Source organism: Emys orbicularis, chromosome 3 (assembly GCF_028017835.1).
Source record: "Emys orbicularis isolate rEmyOrb1 chromosome 3, rEmyOrb1.hap1, whole genome shotgun sequence".
NCBI lineage: Eukaryota > Metazoa > Chordata > Testudines > Emydidae > Emys > Emys orbicularis.
The window spans coordinates 8,870,307-8,887,721 of record NC_088685.1 but is presented as its reverse complement, the minus strand read 5'-3'; the positions used below and the strand labels follow the sequence as shown (position 1 = coordinate 8,887,721).

Sequence of the window (17,415 nt, the reverse complement as noted above, 5' to 3'; positions counted from 1 at the left end):
AGCAATCTGAAGAAAAGCGGGAATCAAACCCAGATCTCTCAAGTCCTAGTCCAGTGTCTTAACCAATGGATCACCATTCTTCTCTAAGATTCAAACTGGGAAATTCAGTTCCTGGAAGATAATGTTGACAGTGAGGAAATATTTTTAAATTACTACTGGATAGTTTAATAGCAAATAGAATCACAACTGCACCACCATCCATCCTCTCTGTTAGGAAAATACTAAGGTGGTTGCCTTTACTAAAAGATGGATTTGCTGCACATGAAAGATACTAGCCTGAAAACTATAGAGACTGGAATCCTGTATATATGAACAGATTCAGACAAGTGTCCCTGTAAGATTCCCCAGACCATCAAGCTAATATATCTCAATACTAAACTTTTAATCCAGTAAAATGTAGAGAATGAACAGTCTCTGAAGCAAAGACAATTTAGTCTCCATGTCCATTTAATTCTTGGCCTCTCTAGTGAGATAGCCAAATATGTCCATAAGCTAGTTAGATGGCTCAGCAAAAGTAAAACCACAGAAATCAGTAGGATTTTTCAGCAGGAACAGATCAGAGCAAGTTACCATAGACAAAACAAAAAACATACATAATGGAAGTTTCCCAAAATTGGGGTTCATCATGTTTGGCACCACAACGGGAAGCCCCCTCCTTTCTTTCTCTCCAGCAGCTCCTCTCAGGACTCTTCCATTGAGCACATGCGCAAAGGAAGGGGTAAATGAAGTTGACGTTAATGTCTTGATATACTGGCAAAGAAGTAGTGCCCCTGCATCCTATATCATATAAAGCCAAGTGTGATGATTGTTTCTGTGATGTGAATCTCTCTACTAGTACCTGGACTGAGACCACAAACAAATGACTAACTAAAAATTATTTCCAGCATTACCTACCTGAACTGATCGGACTAATGGAGCAAAAGTCCTACATCCTACCATTTCACAAAATCTAACACGAACTGTACTTATAATTGGGGTGTATGTAAGTGTGTGTATATATAGTGTCAATTAAAGTGTTCACCTCTAATCTACTCATATCAACATTTGATACAATATAGCAACTGAAGATGATTTTAATAACTAAACTTTGGTTAGTGAGGATAGCAGAAAGTGATATTTAATTTTGCTACAGGGCATGACATTACACTCTAGCACATTGTAAAAGTCATGCTTAAAGCACTAATTTTCAAAAATGAATTTCAGTTTCTCTACTGTAGTGAAGGGAAAAAGCAAAATGTCTGCAAGTTCCAAGACTGAGAAAAATTGTTAAAGACCAAATAAATGCAAATAGATTACCAAAAAACAATACTTCATAGAAATTTACAAAGATTCCCATGAAAGAGGTAGGAGAAACTTCAGAAATATATAAGGTATCAATTACAATATGATGATTTCGTAAGCCTGCCACAATCTCTGCTGTTTTTAAAAGAGAAAGAAATCTGAAGCAGAACTCCTTTATTTTGATTTCTGCATACATTATAACAAAACAGAACCAAGCTGAACATAATTAAAGCATCATATTTATCTCCAGGTTCAGGTGACTTCTGCAAACAAAACCATTTGTAATATATTTTGTCACAAGAACCTTACAATAAAAATACATCCTTATATATCTAGCTGTCAGTCACTTTAGAGAAATTAATATACTGTACTGATTAAAGTCTTGATCCTGCTAAGCTTCAGCACCTTACAATATCAGGGCCTAAATTAGTAATATCCTTAAGATAAAAAGAAAAACATAATGTCATAGACAGGTTCAGTTCTCATCCAGTCCTCATAATGAAGGGCCAAGGAGCTAAAGAGGAAGAAAATATGGGGTGGATTCTCACCTATTTATGAGGAAGGAGACCACTGGTGGGTGAATGGGGAGAGAGAAAGAGACATTGACTGTCAAAATGTACAGAATTTATTCATCAAAAAACCAACACAACTCAGCTTGCAGTAGAACCTGGTGAAATGCAACTTTCAATGAAAAATCAACTACTTAATAGATTGCCTTAAAATATGGAAAACAAGGCATTTTAAACTGCCAGTCATATTTTACACTCAGATACCTCCATGCACAGAAATCTGGCCCAAGTAAACTTTATACTAAGTTTTAAAACTTAATTTGCACCTAATTTCTAATGGCATTTACCTTGTTTTAACTTTTACAGTTCCTTGTAGGTCAATGCTGTTAATAAGCACACAGGTACCCAGGGTGGATTGATTTAAATCACCAAATGGAAAGCCTTGATTTAAACCACTGATTTTAATCAACTTTTCCATTGGTACTTCAGTTATTTTCAAAAGAAAGGTGCATTCTCCTTGGTTGATATAACCATTAAGCATGTTGATTTACAACAAAATAGAGCCTTTACACTAGATATGGTAAATCTTTTTGCTACCTCGAAGGATACACTGTAACTATATACATTTATTTAAGCAGTTACATAGCATATATTCAGCTTCTTCTTAAGTGTACATTTTTGTATATTAGAAAATGGGTAAATGATATATTGCTTATTTATTAACTTTTTGTATATATTTGTGTCAAGCTGCGTAAGTAAAGTAACTGGAATTTAATTAACACACAAAATAACCACATAAAATTTATTTTTATTTAAAAAAATAGCCTTTCATGTTTTGAATACATAAAGTTCTCTTATCAAAACATGTTTCACATGCACAACTAAATGATTTACTAAATAAAGGGATTAACCATAGACAGTGAATTAAGCTGATTATTTCAGGTCAGTCTTTCAAATATGCCTAAGTGAAAGTGACTGGAGCTTAAGTTCCTATTCGCCTAAGTCTCTTGAAAATGAGACAGTCTCCTAAATTACTCAGGCTGTCCTTCAAACTTTTAAAACTAGTAGATCTCATCCCCTCCATCATTTTTATTCATAAACTGGAAGAAAAAGATAAGTTTTCCTGCATTTTCAACTTCCTATCGATTTCTCAACTTAGAATATTTTCTTCATTTGGACTAATTCCTTCATTCTGTGCCTGCAGAAGAGGCTACTGCTCTCAAAAGCTGGTTTAGCACTTCAACAAACTCTGGTTCCAGGTGCTTAGCTAGTGAATTCCACCAGTTCAATGGTGTGACTTTCTTTAAAACCTCATCAGCAAACACATACTGCTTGAACGGTTCACCTCCAGCCCTGAAATTTATTATGGTTGGCATGATTGATGGAGATTATTAGATGCCCATGTCATGTCACTTCTTCAGCAGTTAGGCATCTACCATGATACTCTGGGTTGAGAATATTGGCAAGAAAATGAGGCGGAATAAGTGCTTGATCCATCCACTTCTTTACTGCCTGCGATTTAACTTTGTTGGGTATTTTTTTCTGCAATATCTTGAAGTTCTTTCCAAATTTCAACAGCAGCAGCAATCTCTCTGCAGTTTATCTAAACTATGGAAATAGGTTTCAGTATATTCAGCATATTTTCTACATTTCTCTTTAGCCCAATGATCTTCACAAACTGTCATCAGAATAGGACAGTTCATAATAAAATAGCTCACAAGAATCAACCACTGAATTCCACCGTACATCTTAGGAGAGAACTGGTGTTGGACCTGCTCTCTTCAGTGCAGCTGAAGCAAACTGGTTGTTATGGAAGTATTTTGCAATTTCAACAACATTTTCCTTTATTCCTGGAGTTGTACTTATGTCTCTGCCTAAAAGAATCATCAAATGAGCACTACATCCATATGTTATAAGTTTCAGGTTCCCTTCATTCTCTTCTTCTAGATTTCTTCTCATCTTTGCTACATTTGCAGCATTGTCTGTAGCAAAGCTATGCATGTGAATTTTTGTTCAGTCTGTTATACTTTTACTACTGCTTCTTTTAAATATTCTACTATATATGGGTATTCAATTGTTTCTGTAAGACAGACAACCCCATTGTCTGTTGTCAGACAAGCACATGCTACTAGATTGTGTACATTGCTCCACCCATCAAGTCTCAGATTAATAAACTCTCCCGTCAATGCTTTTTGCACACTGTACAATTTCCTTTTCATAAACTGTATCCAGCACCCTTACAGCAATATCTATTCTGCCAGGTGGAGCATAGCCTGGTCATAATGATTGAACTTGTCAATGAGACATTTGTTTCAAACAATATGAAAAGGAGAATTTGCTGCATAAATGAACCAAGCAATCTTTTAATCTATGGAGTTCTGCTGCAATTTGCTTAAACTCATGTCTACAGGAACATACCAAACAGCTTATTAAAATGTTAATATTCATAAATGCTTAATAAAACTTTACTGTTAAACAGAAATTTTCACCTATGACCTTTGATTATATTGAATAAAAAATAATTTCAGAAATCCAGCAGTAACAATAAAAATATAGTTGATAAATACTTCCACAAACATACCAATTAAATTTTAATACAAACATTTTGAATTTCCTAAGTAATCCACCCAAAACACAAATTCATGACAATAACCTAAGTTATCATTTACTAGCAGAGTAAAACATCATATGCACTCAACAATAAGTTTACTAACCAATTGATCCAGGTTGTTCAGACATGTTCACATCACCATCCTCAAAGTCATTGACTTCTGAAGAACATTTTTTATAATGTTGTTTCATTTTAACAACCAGGCCTTGCAGCTCTTTGTTGCACTGTTTACATTGGGCACATGTTCCTTTTTTTTACCCAGGGGTACAGGAATGTCTTGAAAGTATTCCTGAACAGGGTATTCTTTAGCACCTGCAGCCATGGCAATTTGCCCCCTTCCCTCAGCCTCCCCAGCTCCCAGGTGTTGAAATCAATGCTGGAGGCTGCACTCTGAAGAATGTTATCCCTTCTTCCCACAGTGTCCTGCTTTGACACCAGCATGCTCCTTTCTGGTTGCACACTCTGCTCCTGCTCCCTTGTTATATTACTCCCTCGTCCCACCCTCCACTATCCCCAGAAAAACAAAAGAACTAACAACAATCCAAGACTTCTGCTCATGTAACCCACATGCCTTTTGCACTGCAGTATTTGTTTAGAGACAGAGAGAGTAGCAGTTGAGAAACTAATGGATTTCTTTTTGTTTGTAGCTCTGTGTACACATGCAAGGAAACAGAGCAAGGCCATTTACTTGAAGTTTCCAGAACCATCCAGAAGCAAGGGCTGGTAGTTACTGGGCCCTGGAAAGTAAGTTTGCATAGTGCGGGGTATCCTCATAATTTGAGAAATGAGCCAATCAGAACTCAGGTAAGAAGAAGCTATAAAGTAGGAGTATGAGACCACCCAGATGGGCTCAGTGGATAGTCCTGATTAAATCCATGGTGGTGTCTCCTAAAGTCAGAGGCTGGGTCCCCACACCTGTGATGACTTTGCTAGGCTCTTGCACCCAGAAGCAAGCCCCTGGGTCTCCCACAGGATCAAGCCCTTAATACAGTACATGACCTATTGTGCCATACTTACAAAGCTTGACCTTAAAAGTTAGAATCAGGGGGGAAATATCTTTCTTTTTATAGAAAAGAAGCCTTTAACTCAGATTTTTTGATAGAGGCTCATGGAGTCAGCATATTTATTTTTTATTTAAATATTGCACAAGATTATAAATTTAGGCCTTATCATATTTTGTATTAGATTCACACTTCATTTTAAAGCAGATTTATTTTTAAAAAGAAAAACGTATTATAATTGAAATAAAATAAAAAAATCTGATTTAAATCAACAAAATCCAATTTAAATTTAAAAATCAACTTTTTTTTTCAAAAAAAAAATCAATTTTTATCCACTCTGCAGGTAACCAAGTTGATGCATGGAATACAAAAGCTTAGAGTGGACGGTTAGATTATTTTACCCTGTATAAAGAGCGTAAACTTTGCACAAGTGGCCCAAATTCTTCTACCCTGTGGGATTACAGAGTGTAAAATGGGGCAAAATTTGACCCAGTGTATATTTTGTCAAGGTCATTACCATTGCATGCTTTGGCTTTGATTGCTGCAACCTTTCCTCCCTCTACTTCATGGATCATCTCCATGGTGCATTGCTCTAACCACATTAGCCCCATCTTTGCATCCTTCCATTGGCTCCCCTTTTGCCACGAACTCAAACAGAAGCTTCTTGTCTTCACTTTTAAGACACTTCATGATTTAGCCCCCTCCCCCCCCCAATCAAATCTATCATCTTACCATGCCATCAACCCCTTCCTTCCCTCTGCCAAAGATGCTGGTCATTGCAACCCATTGGTACGTTTCTCCCACATCCATGCTTTCTTCCACACTGTTCCCCATCAAAATCCATATAGCTATTTAATCCTGCTGCAACTCCTTCCTTAAGACTTATCGCTGCTGTCATACATACCAAACTGCCATCTGACAGTGGCTGAAACTACTGCTTATTATACAAAAACATGCTTGTTTTACTGTTACCCAATTTCCCACCCTCCCATTTGTCTGTTTCATCCACCTCCCCATTCCATTTTGTCATATTTTCACAGTGAGAAATCTAGGGCAGATGCTTTTATTACTCACTTGTACAATGCTTAGCACAGTGGGATCATGATCCTACCTTGAGGCCTCTAGATGTTATACATTTGTAATACTAATGAGAGTAAATATAATAAGGTTTTCAGTTACCCAAAAAGTATGACATGCAGCAAACAATACTGCTTAATCCAAGATTGTTAACTTTTCTGCTGGACAGACTTGATTTGCCTACAAAGGAAAGGAAGGAAACACCCTCGTTGTGAATTAATTTTTAAAGTAAAAAATATTTTCAGTTATTGAAAATGTTTGTTTTCTTCCAAAGTTATCAAAGCACTCCACAAACATGAAGGATTTAGAACAGTCAAATGGCGCAGGTAAATATTATTTATCCCCATTTTCTGGGGCCTGGAAAAACCGCATAAGAAACAAGCTAGAAGACTTCTATGTCTCAGTCTTAATTATATAGGGATCTATGGCACAGCCGGGAGCAGAGAAAAAGATTACTTTTTCTAATTTAAAAAAAAATCCAAAATGATAGAGAGAAATTACGTGTTTGCTTTTGTGGCAAAATGGTGGCAGTCCAACAGACAGCCAATTATGATGTATTATTTCTGTGACAATAGTGCACAGGAACCCCAATAAAGGAAAAGACAGCCCCCCGCATCATGCTAGGCACTGTGCAGACAAGTATCATAGACAAATCTCTGCTCTCAGGTTTGTGAGAGAGGGTGGACAAATCTGACAAACGGAAAATGGATGGGCTGGGACTACAGCACAAGAAGACAACAAGCAACCATTTGTAGAAAAGCAGATGTCTCAGCTCACAAAGTGGGAAAAATCTACATTTTTTTTCATTTCCCATTGCAGGCATCTATGCCCTAGCGTTGCTCCAGCATGTCAGACCCCAAATTCATCCCAGTGCGCTTTGTTAGGGTCACACGAGGGATGGATTTGGCTCCGCGTGTCTAATCAGCCGCCCACAGTTTGCATATTTTTGCCTTTCACTTATCTAGCACAAGGCCCCTCTCCCGCCCCTCCGCACCAATGTGGCCATGACTGGCACAAGCGCAGCCCACTCCACAGCAGCTGCTGTGGCTGCCCGGGGTGGCCTCTGCTCTGTCTAGGGCTGTGTGTCCCTTCACCCTCTGCGGTCCCGCTGGGTGTATCTGTATAAAGGGGGCGGGCAAACAGGCTCCCTGCATCCAAAGGGCATCCTGTGGTGGAACAACACCACGTACCCCGGCCAAGGGAGGCCACCAAGCCGCCTATGTGCCAAGCAAGGAGGCCTTCGACGCCTGCCCTCGCGGCTCCTTTCCTCCCCACTAAGCTGAGGCGAGGCAGGGACATGGTCTCCAACTGCGCATGCGCTAGGGAGCGCTGCCGCCCCCTCACACTGCACAAAAATGGGAGGAGGATGGAAAGCGGTTCAAGCGCATGCGCTCCAGCCGCCGGCGAAAGAAGGCAAGGAGGAGAGCGCCCGCAGTAAAGGGAAGTCAGTGCGCATGCGCCCATGCCTTCCCAAGTCAGGGGAAAGGGCGCACATTGCGCCTGCGCTGACGACGAGCGGGTGGGTGAGTGTGCGCAGCGCAAGTGCGAGGGCCCATGTTCCTCCTCAAGTCACATCTCCCCCGCCCCCAACAGAAATCGTCATCTAGGCGGTCTTGGGTGGGCTCAGCGAGTCGCCTCACCCACCAGCGCGGGGATCCGCCCGGGGACGGGATCCGCCCTACCTGACACCCGGATGCTCTGGCTCCGGCCGGGCAGGGCCTCCGCTCTGCTGGGCAGCCTGGAGGTCGAGTCTCCCATCCCGAACGGCGAGCCGAGGAGAGTACGGAGGAGGCGGCGTGGCGCCGCGGTCATCACCCCCGCGAGAGTCAGGAGCCCGGCCGGCGCGCGCTAGCCGTTGGTCCGCGGGGGGGCAGGGGCGCGTGCGGCGGTAGGGCGAGAGACCCGCCTCCTGCCGAAGGCTGCGTGGCTTGCCCAAGAGGCGTCGCAGAGGCCAGCTTCCATTAAAGCGTTGGGGGAGCGCTGAGAGTGTGCGGCTCCCGGGCTCTGCCCGCGGCTGGGGTGTGAGCACCCCACACACACACCCCCAACCCTCCCTGGCTCTACCCATGGCTGGGGTGTGAGCACCCCACACACACACCCCCAACCCTCCCTGGCTCTACCCATGGCTGGGGTGTGAGCATCCCACACCCACACCCCCAACCCTCCCTGGCTCTACCCATGGCTGGGGTGTGAGCACCCCCCACACCCCCCCAACCCTCCCTGGCTCTGCCCATGGCTGGGGTGTGAGCATCCCACACACACACCCCCAACCCTCCCTGGCTCTGCCCATGGCTGGGGTGTGAGCATCCCACACACACACCCCCAACCCTCCCTGGCTCTGCCCATGGCTGGGGTGTGAGCATCCCACACACACACCCCCAACCCTCCCTGACTCTGCCCATGGCTGGGGTGTGAGCACACACACACACCCCCAACCCTCCCTGGCTCTGCCCATGGCTGGGGTGTGAGCATCACACACATCCCCAGCCCTTCCCAGCTCTGCCCGCGGCTGGGGTGTGAGCACACACACACAGACACCCCTCCCCAGCTCTGCCCTCGGCTGGGGTATGAGCACCCCACACACAGACACCCCTCTCCAGCTCTGCCCTCGGCTGGGGTATGAGCACCCCATACACACAGACCCCTTCCGGGCTCTGCCTGCGGCTGGGGTGTGAGCACACACACAGAGCCCTCCACGTCTCTGCCCACGGCTGGGGTGTGAGCACACACACACCCTTCCCGGGGCTCTGCCTGTACTGGGGCCGGTATGCCCATCACCTGACACACACACTCCCCTCCCTAAGCTCTGCCTGTCCTGGGGCGGGTATTCCCCCCACACTTCTTCCTGGGCTCTGCCTGCCCTGGGATGACTATACCCAACACCTCTCCCCATGCTCCCCTCCCCGGGCTCTGGCTGCCCTGGGTAAGATATACCCACCTAAGTTCCCTGTAACCTGCGCAGCTGCACAGCAGCCTATTTAGTGCTGCGCAAGCGTCCAGGGAACCTGCCCAGGGACCTGCCGCAGCCCCAAACCTGCCGCGGCCGGGGTGGCTCGGACGCAGGGGCAGTCTGGCCCGGCCCCAGGTGCGGCAGGGGAGGCCCTCCCTCAGCCCGGACCTCTTGGGGCCAGGGGAGGGACACCTATCCTGCAGCCTCAGAGCTACCGCCTCTCCCCATCAGCCCAGGTGCTGCTGTGGGGGGAGTCCTCTCTCCCTGCCGGAGCACCCTCCTGCACCTCAAAGCCCTCACCCCCTGCACCCAACCCCGTGCCCCAGCCCTGAGCCCTCATCCCTGGTCCCACCCCGGGACCCACACCCCCAGCTGGAGCTCTCACCCCCTGCACCCAACCCCCTGCCCCAGCCCTGACCCCTCATCCCTGGCCCCACCCCGGAACCCGTGCCCCCAGCTGGAGCTCTCACCCCCTGCACCCAACCCCCTGGCCCCACTCCGGAACCCGCACCCCCAGCTGGAGCTCTCACCCCCTGCACCCAACCCTCTGCCCCAGCCCTGACCCCCTCCCACACTCCGAACCCCTCGACCCCACCACAACCACATGAATTTTGTTTTGTGCACCAATATGAAGGTGATGTATTACACATCACTGCCATATTGGTGCACAATACAAAATTCATTCCACACATGGGTGGGAAAAATTAGAGGGAACGCTGATCCCCACCACCCCACGCACACCCATTTACTCTCCCTGGGTTCTGCCTGCCCTAAGGGCCAGTATACCTAACTCCCCCAACACACACACACTTTGCCTGCCCTAGGCAGTGAGACCCAATTCCCCCCTCCATGTGCACACACCCCTCCCCAGGCCCTGCCTGCCCTGGGGTATGAGCACCCAAACCCACACACCCCACCCTCAAACCCCTCCCCCCTCCCTGGGCTCTTCCTGCCCTGGGGCCAGAATACCTAACTTGCCACATACACACACTCTGCTCGCCCTGGGGTATGAGCACCAACGCCCCCCACAAACACACTCTGCTTGCCCTGAGGTGTGAAAACCCAACAACTTCCCCCCCCCCCACACACACACACCCCTCCCCAAGTTTTGCCCGCCCTGGGGTATGAGCACCCAACATACATGCACACATACTCCTCCATGAGCTCTGCGTGCCCTAGGCTGTGAGCACCCAGCCTTCCCCCCACCCCTTCCTCACACACACCCCTCCCTGGGCTCTGTTGCTCTACAGTATGAGCAAACACACCCCTCCCTGGGCTCTGCCTGTCCTGGAGTGTGAGCACCCCACCCACCTCCCACACACCCATACTTCCCTGGGCTCTACCTACCCTGCAATTTGATGCCTAACCATGCCCCCAACTCTCCCCCCCCCATCTATGCCTGCCTTGGGGTGAGAGCACCTCTATTCCCCCCCCCCCCAACACACAGCTACCTCCCCAGGCTCTGTGCATCCCTATCCCACACACCCCACCCTGAGTTCTGCCTGCCCTGGAGTTTGCACACACTTACCACATTTACACTGGGCTGATGTGCATACCCCCACTTGGCTGTGTGTGCAATGGGGTATGCACACACAACTGCGGAAACAATCTGCTAGATACTCTCCATGCTGTATGTGCACTATGGTATAACTCCCGCTTTACTGCGCTGAGATATGGACATGCACCCGTTGGTGCTTACATCCAAACTCACTCAGTGCTTGTGCCATAACATTACATCTGCTCTCAAAGTAGATGTACCAGTATGTACTAGGGGGTCAGAGCACTCACATTCATCAGTATGCATTGAATGTGTAGAGAAATCAGTAAGCCCTGATTACATGCAGGCTTATGTTACACAGGACTCACATTTGTTTTGTACACTAAAGATGGAACAACAGTGGCATACATTCTGTATGCATTGAAGAAGACTTGTCTAGGCTTGAGCAGTGCTGTCTACTCTTGTTTTCTGAACAGTTGAATAGGACCCCTTGCATAGTGTCATTATATGTGATCAACAAATGTCCTGTTCAAGAGGGGGAATAAAAAATAATTTCATAAACCCGTATTTGGAAAGATGGTCCACAAACGATCTGTGTGGAAACGGTCCACACAGAAGAATTCAGGGTTACATCACGAATATTGCAAGAGTTAAAAGGGCTTTTTAGAAAGATGATGAGAATGATTCAGGGCAAAATTTACATGGAGGGAGATTGAAAAGATTGGGATTGTTTACCTTAATAAAGAGCTGAATACGAGGGGACTTGATAAAAGTACATAAAATAATGACTGGTTTAGAGAAAATAGATCAAGAGCTTCTGTCTCATGAACAAGGGGACAGGCAATAAAATAGAAAGCAAATTAAAAACTAATTCAAAGAAATACTTTTCCACTCACCATATAAATTGACTGGAACCCTTTGCCACATGATGTTGTTGAGGCCAAGAATTTAGTAAGATTCACAGAGGGATTGAATATTTATAGGGATATCAAGAATATCTAGAGTTAGAATAGTTGGTGCAACAATAATCTGGACAGGATAAGAACCTCATGCTTCACAATTTAAGACAATTGCTAACTCTTAGAAGTTCAGATGAGACCTAATGTGCGGGGGGCCTGATTATTCCACATCTGTGTAATGTTGGGTTCTTGCACCTTCCTCTGAAACATTTGGTGCAGACTATTGTTGGAGATATGATACTGGACAAGATGGAACTTGGGTTTGATTCAATCTGGCAATTCCTGTGTGCCCAAGGAGAACTGTCTGCACTTCGACTCATTCACCATTTATCAATTGTAGGCAATTCTGCCTTTTCACATTTTGTATAATTTTATTAATAATAATCACTTAGGCTGACATGTATAGCATTCCATGGAAATGGACACAGTATAAGAACCTAGAGAATTCCATAGGTCATAGTAATGAACCAATGTTCTCATTCAGTCTGGGACAGTAAATAAGCCCCTCATATTTTTTCAGTATAAATTACTAAGAATCTGAAGTGCTGAATAGCAAAGCAAGAATTTTATTTAAAACATACGTACACCTAATTAAATGTTTTCTCATCATTTGCTGTCTTTTCTGTGCTGACATTTGCTATCATTTGCCTTTTATTCAGTGGAGAAGCCCCTGAAGATTGGTCAGAATTTTCAAACACACTTGCCATCATGCTGATCAACATTGTCTCTTTGTTTCCTTGTGCTCAGCCATCGGACTGTATCCATCTGTTGTCTCTTGTCTTATACTTAGATTGTAAGCTCTTTGCAGCAGGGACTGTCTTTTTGTTTTATGTTTGTACAAGAGTGGGGTCCTGGTCCCTGGACCTGGTCCATGACTGAGACTCATCAGCTGTATGGTAATAATAAATCCATATTGAGGCTCCTAACACAAAAATGGGCTGATTTTCAGAGATGCTGAGCAGCCTCTGCTCCCGTTGGCTCAAAAGAGACTGGATATTATTTTAATTAGATAAAAGTCCTAATTGTTGTTCAGCAAGCTATAGAATAGGTTCTTTCATCCATTCCACGGACTGAAATCTGATGGAGGGATCTAAAAATTGTAGTTCTAATTTTAAGTATAATTTCTGGGCATAGATAAGCAGTTTAACTGATAACCATAATCATGTTCTCTTTTATTATTAATTATTAAGCTTTTTCTCCCTTTTTTCTTATGATGAGCCAAACAAATTCTATGTGCTAACTTATAAAACAAATACAAGTGTACTGTACATCAGAAAAGACCAACATACTTATACAATGCTTGGATTCCTGCATTTTTGTCACGGTATTCCAAGCGCACAGATTTTTATGGTACATATCAACAACAAGGAAATTAGTCAAGAGGAAAATGGGCCAAGAGGTAGAGATCCATCTCCTGCCTTTCATCCAGGCCACCTGCAGGGAACTTTAGTCGACCAGTTCTAGGAAACTCCCAAATTTACTTAAAATGTTCTGCTGTTTGCCATCTGTTGTATGTGATTCCTTCCTTCCCAGCCAGGTCTGCCAGGACTTTTTGTCAGGGGGTTGGATTTACTTTTCCAAGGTAGTAAAATTTCATGTCTTACAACCCGTAAAGCTCAATGTAACCATCCCCTTTGGTATAACGATAGCCTCCATTTATTGGGTATATGACCCAGTAGGCAGGTATCTGCTTTAAGGTTGAGTAAGTCTTTGGGATCATGCAGTGTAGTTGTAGCTGTGTCAGTGCCAGGATATTAGAGAGAGGAGGTGGGTGAGGTAATATCAGGTCTGAAGAAGAACTCTGGCACAAAATCTTGTTCTCACCAACAGAAAGTGGTCCAATAAAAGATATTGCATCACCCACCTTGTCTCTCCCTAGAATCATGTTAATTCTGGTTTAATACCATCCCAGAAGCTTGAAACAATAGGGCATGCCAAAATATACATGCACACCTCTAACACTGATCATTGGGACAGCTTTAATTTTGTAAGTTCCTTGGGGTGACCAATGCACCCTAAAGACAATTTTTTTATTGTTGTTGAATGAGCTGTAATTGGTGAGTCAAGGGCTCTTTAATCTCATATTGCTCTAGTTCACTGTGGGGGTGAGATATTTATTGCCAATTTTTTGTTCCATTTTTGCTTCATTTCGTCTATATTTACTCATTAGTGGTTCATTAGGAACTCATATAGTGTAGCAGGCATTTGGGGGAAATAGTACACAATTTGAAGATTTCTATGCAGGTGCTTCCAGACCAGATTCTGAGATGAGCAGGTGACAGAGCTGAATGTTGAAAATTGCAGTAATTGGTAGTTTGTATTGTAGTTGGAGAGACATAAATGGTGTGATCTGGTCTTCAGTTATATATATATATATATATATATATATATATATATATATATATATATATATATATATATATATATACATATAGTTTGCCTCCTTCCATTCAATTTTTCCTTATTCATCATGATAGTGTGTTCATTTTTATCAGTTTTATTTTTCCCCAGAGTCAGAGGGGGATAGCTTCCCATTTACCCAGTTCATTAGTGACTTCTGTAATAATTGGGTTTAAACTGATTATAACTATTTGCTTTAAATCATTGGGGATTAGTATTCTTAGATATTTTAATGCCATTGACTGCATTAAAAATCCCACTGACTAAGCAAAGCCCAATATGTGTATTAAATTAGTCCTAATGTTTGGACTTGCTTCAGGTAGTCTTATATCAGGACAAAGGCCTGAAACATGCAATGAATTCTAATTGGGTATCAACCTTTGTTAGGGTACGAATGTAGAACCAGTGCATCAGCCTCATATAACATAATTTTTTGTCCTATCTGACCATCTTAATATCCGTTATATCTGCACAATCTCGCAGCTTTTACAGCCCTATATTGAAGAGCAGAAGGGATAGCGAGCAGCCCTGACTTGTTCCTCTCTGAGAATGGTTCCAAAATATAGTAATTGGTAATCACCCCAGAGGAGGGGTTAGTGTAGAGTAGTTTAATCCAATTGATAACGTAGTCACTGAATCATATTCTGTCAAGGACTGTCAACAGGGTAACCTTGAGATTATCTCTTTAAGGGTTTTTCAGCATCTAGCAGTAATTCTACTAAAGATTCCTTCTAGTGCTATAAGACTGTAGTTGTATTGATGACTTGCTGGAGATTGTCTGACCCACTAGGTAAATCCAACCTAATTTACATGTACAATTTTGAATAATAATTTTTCCAACTTTTAAACAAGGGCTTTGGCAAGAATCTTTGCATCACAGTTTATCAGTGAAATGGGCTTGCAACTTGTGTGGTTAGTGAGATCTTTCCATGGCTTAGGTATAACAAATATAATTGCCTCTTGCACTAGGCGATTTAGGGAGCCACTTTTTTTGTCTTTGTTGAACATATGAAGGAATCTGTGGGATATATGGGGTTTTTATTAAACTAAATTGGAAATTCCTCATTATCCAGGAATTTACCATGTTCCATTTCTTCCACATTTAGGTCTATTTCTCTTTAGGATGAACAAGGTGTCTAAGATGTCTGGTCTTCTGAGGTGCCTGGCAAAGAAACGGTCAAGGAGTTTGTTCAAGGCCATCATAGGAACTGGTGGGAGGATCTGCTTTGTATAATTCTAAATAAAAGAGCCAAAATTGGTTATTATTGTCCTTCTGTTTCATGCATGTTTTTCTTTCAGCATCATGTATTAGGGTGTTTTACCAGTTGGATTTTTGTTTCAGCCTAGATGCTAGGAGTTTGCCTGCCCTCTCCTCTGACTCCCAAGAATCTTGTTTAAGGTGAAACTTAACAAATTCTGTTCTTTGTATATGGTGTTTGTTTAAGTTAAATCTCATTTGTACTGGGCTTTTTAGGTTATCAGGCTTGGGTTCTTTGGCATAGTTTTGGTCTAAATTTTTATATATATTTTTAAAACAAGGGTTTCATAGCCTGGTTATCTCATGTAGTGAGCAGTGATGCCTATATATATATCTTACACACAAAAAATACAACTCAAGCACTCAAAACTTACAAAATGTTAGAAGTAGGGTTGCCTGTGCAACCTTAATGTTGCCTCCTTGTGTGTATACATTATGATACAGTAAATACATGTTCACATATTTTTTCCACAGGTCGCCTGCCTTATTCAGTGCCCAGAATGGACAGTGCTCATTTAATGACCAGCATTCAGTATTTTGTTTTCTCATTCTTATCTACCACAGATCCTTCAGATCCTTCTCTGAATGCAGAATTATTAATTTCTTCATGGCCTCTCTCTAGCGCTCATCAGTATGGTAAATTATTTGTTTTCACAACACCCTTGTGAGTGATGATATCTTCCTCATTTTAGAGATGGGGAACTGACGTGGAGCAGTTACGTAATCATTTTACGAATACTGTGACCTAGTTAGTGGGATAGTCACTGGATAGCTATATTGGGTTGTTGGAATTTCTGGTATAAATTTATACAATAGCACTAGATAAACAGCCTCCCAACAAACACTTTGGGGCAATTACAAAACACTAGCTGAGCTATTTGTAGTAAAGATGATACTTCCAGTCTCCAGCCAAAGATACATGGCCATTTTACTAAGGCTTGGCGTCCAGAGATCAAAGAGACACCAAATGGTTTAAAAGATTCTGGAGAGAAATACTGGGAGTTGCCAATGAGCTGTTTGTAGTAGGAACAGACCGATATAGACACCAACAGAGATCCTACAGGAAGCAGTTGGGGTTTCCCAAGTTTCAAGGGGATGGTAGGCCTTAAGAAAGACAGGCATGTGGATAGGCTGTTTATTGTTTTAAAATCTCTTGCTCTGAAATTACTTGGTTCTAAATAAACAATGCTTTGCTTTAAGAAGGCTGTCTGGTGACTGGATGCCACTGATCATAGCTCCCAATGAGCAGAACTGCAGGTATTGAACCTAAGTCAGGCTTGCTGAGGAAATTGTGGTTAGCATAGGTGCCGACTCCTTGGGTGCTCCGGGGCTAGAGCACCCACGGGGAAAAATTGGTGGGTGCTCTGCACCCACCAGCAGCCAAGCTCCCCGACCCCCCGCCCCAACTCGCCTCCTCCTCCCCTGAGCATGCAGCGTCCCCGCTTCTCCTCCCAGTGCTTGCCCACGGCGTAACAAGCTGTGGGAGGAAGGGGGGAGGAGCGGGAACACGGCGTGCTCAGGGGAGGAGGCGGGGCCGAGGCGAGGATTTGGGGAAGGAATCCAATAGGGGCAGGGAGGGTGTGGAGTTGGGGCGGGGACTTTGGGGAAGGGGTTGGAATGGGGGTAGGGGGGGCAAAGCAGGGGGGGGGGGTCGAGCACCCACCAGCACCAGGAGAAGTTGGCGCCTATGGTGGTTAGTACCAGGGGAGTGTAGCTCAAAACCTACCCAAGAGTAAGAGAAATGCATGATTCCACCCCAGAGAGGTGACTGTTCAAGACCAAAGACATGAAGGGGGACACTTAGAGAGACCAGGAAGTGTCAGAGGTGTAATGAACCCAGTAACTGTAACATGAGTCACAGAGAATTTAAG

The 17,415-nt window shown here is 43.8% G+C and overlaps 1 protein-coding gene across 1 annotated transcript in view; it reads right to left on the bottom strand.

The window, feature by feature from the left end:
• MSRA (methionine sulfoxide reductase A) overlaps window positions 1-8,291 on the bottom strand; it is a 446,149-nt gene extending 437,858 nt beyond the window's left edge. Inside the window, exon 1 of the mRNA XM_065401724.1 lies at window positions 8,162-8,291. Within this exon, the coding sequence (XP_065257796.1) occupies window positions 8,162-8,291 (130 nt within the window). The remainder of the gene's footprint in view (window positions 1-8,161) is intronic.
• Between the last annotated feature and the right edge of the window lie 9,124 nt (window positions 8,292-17,415).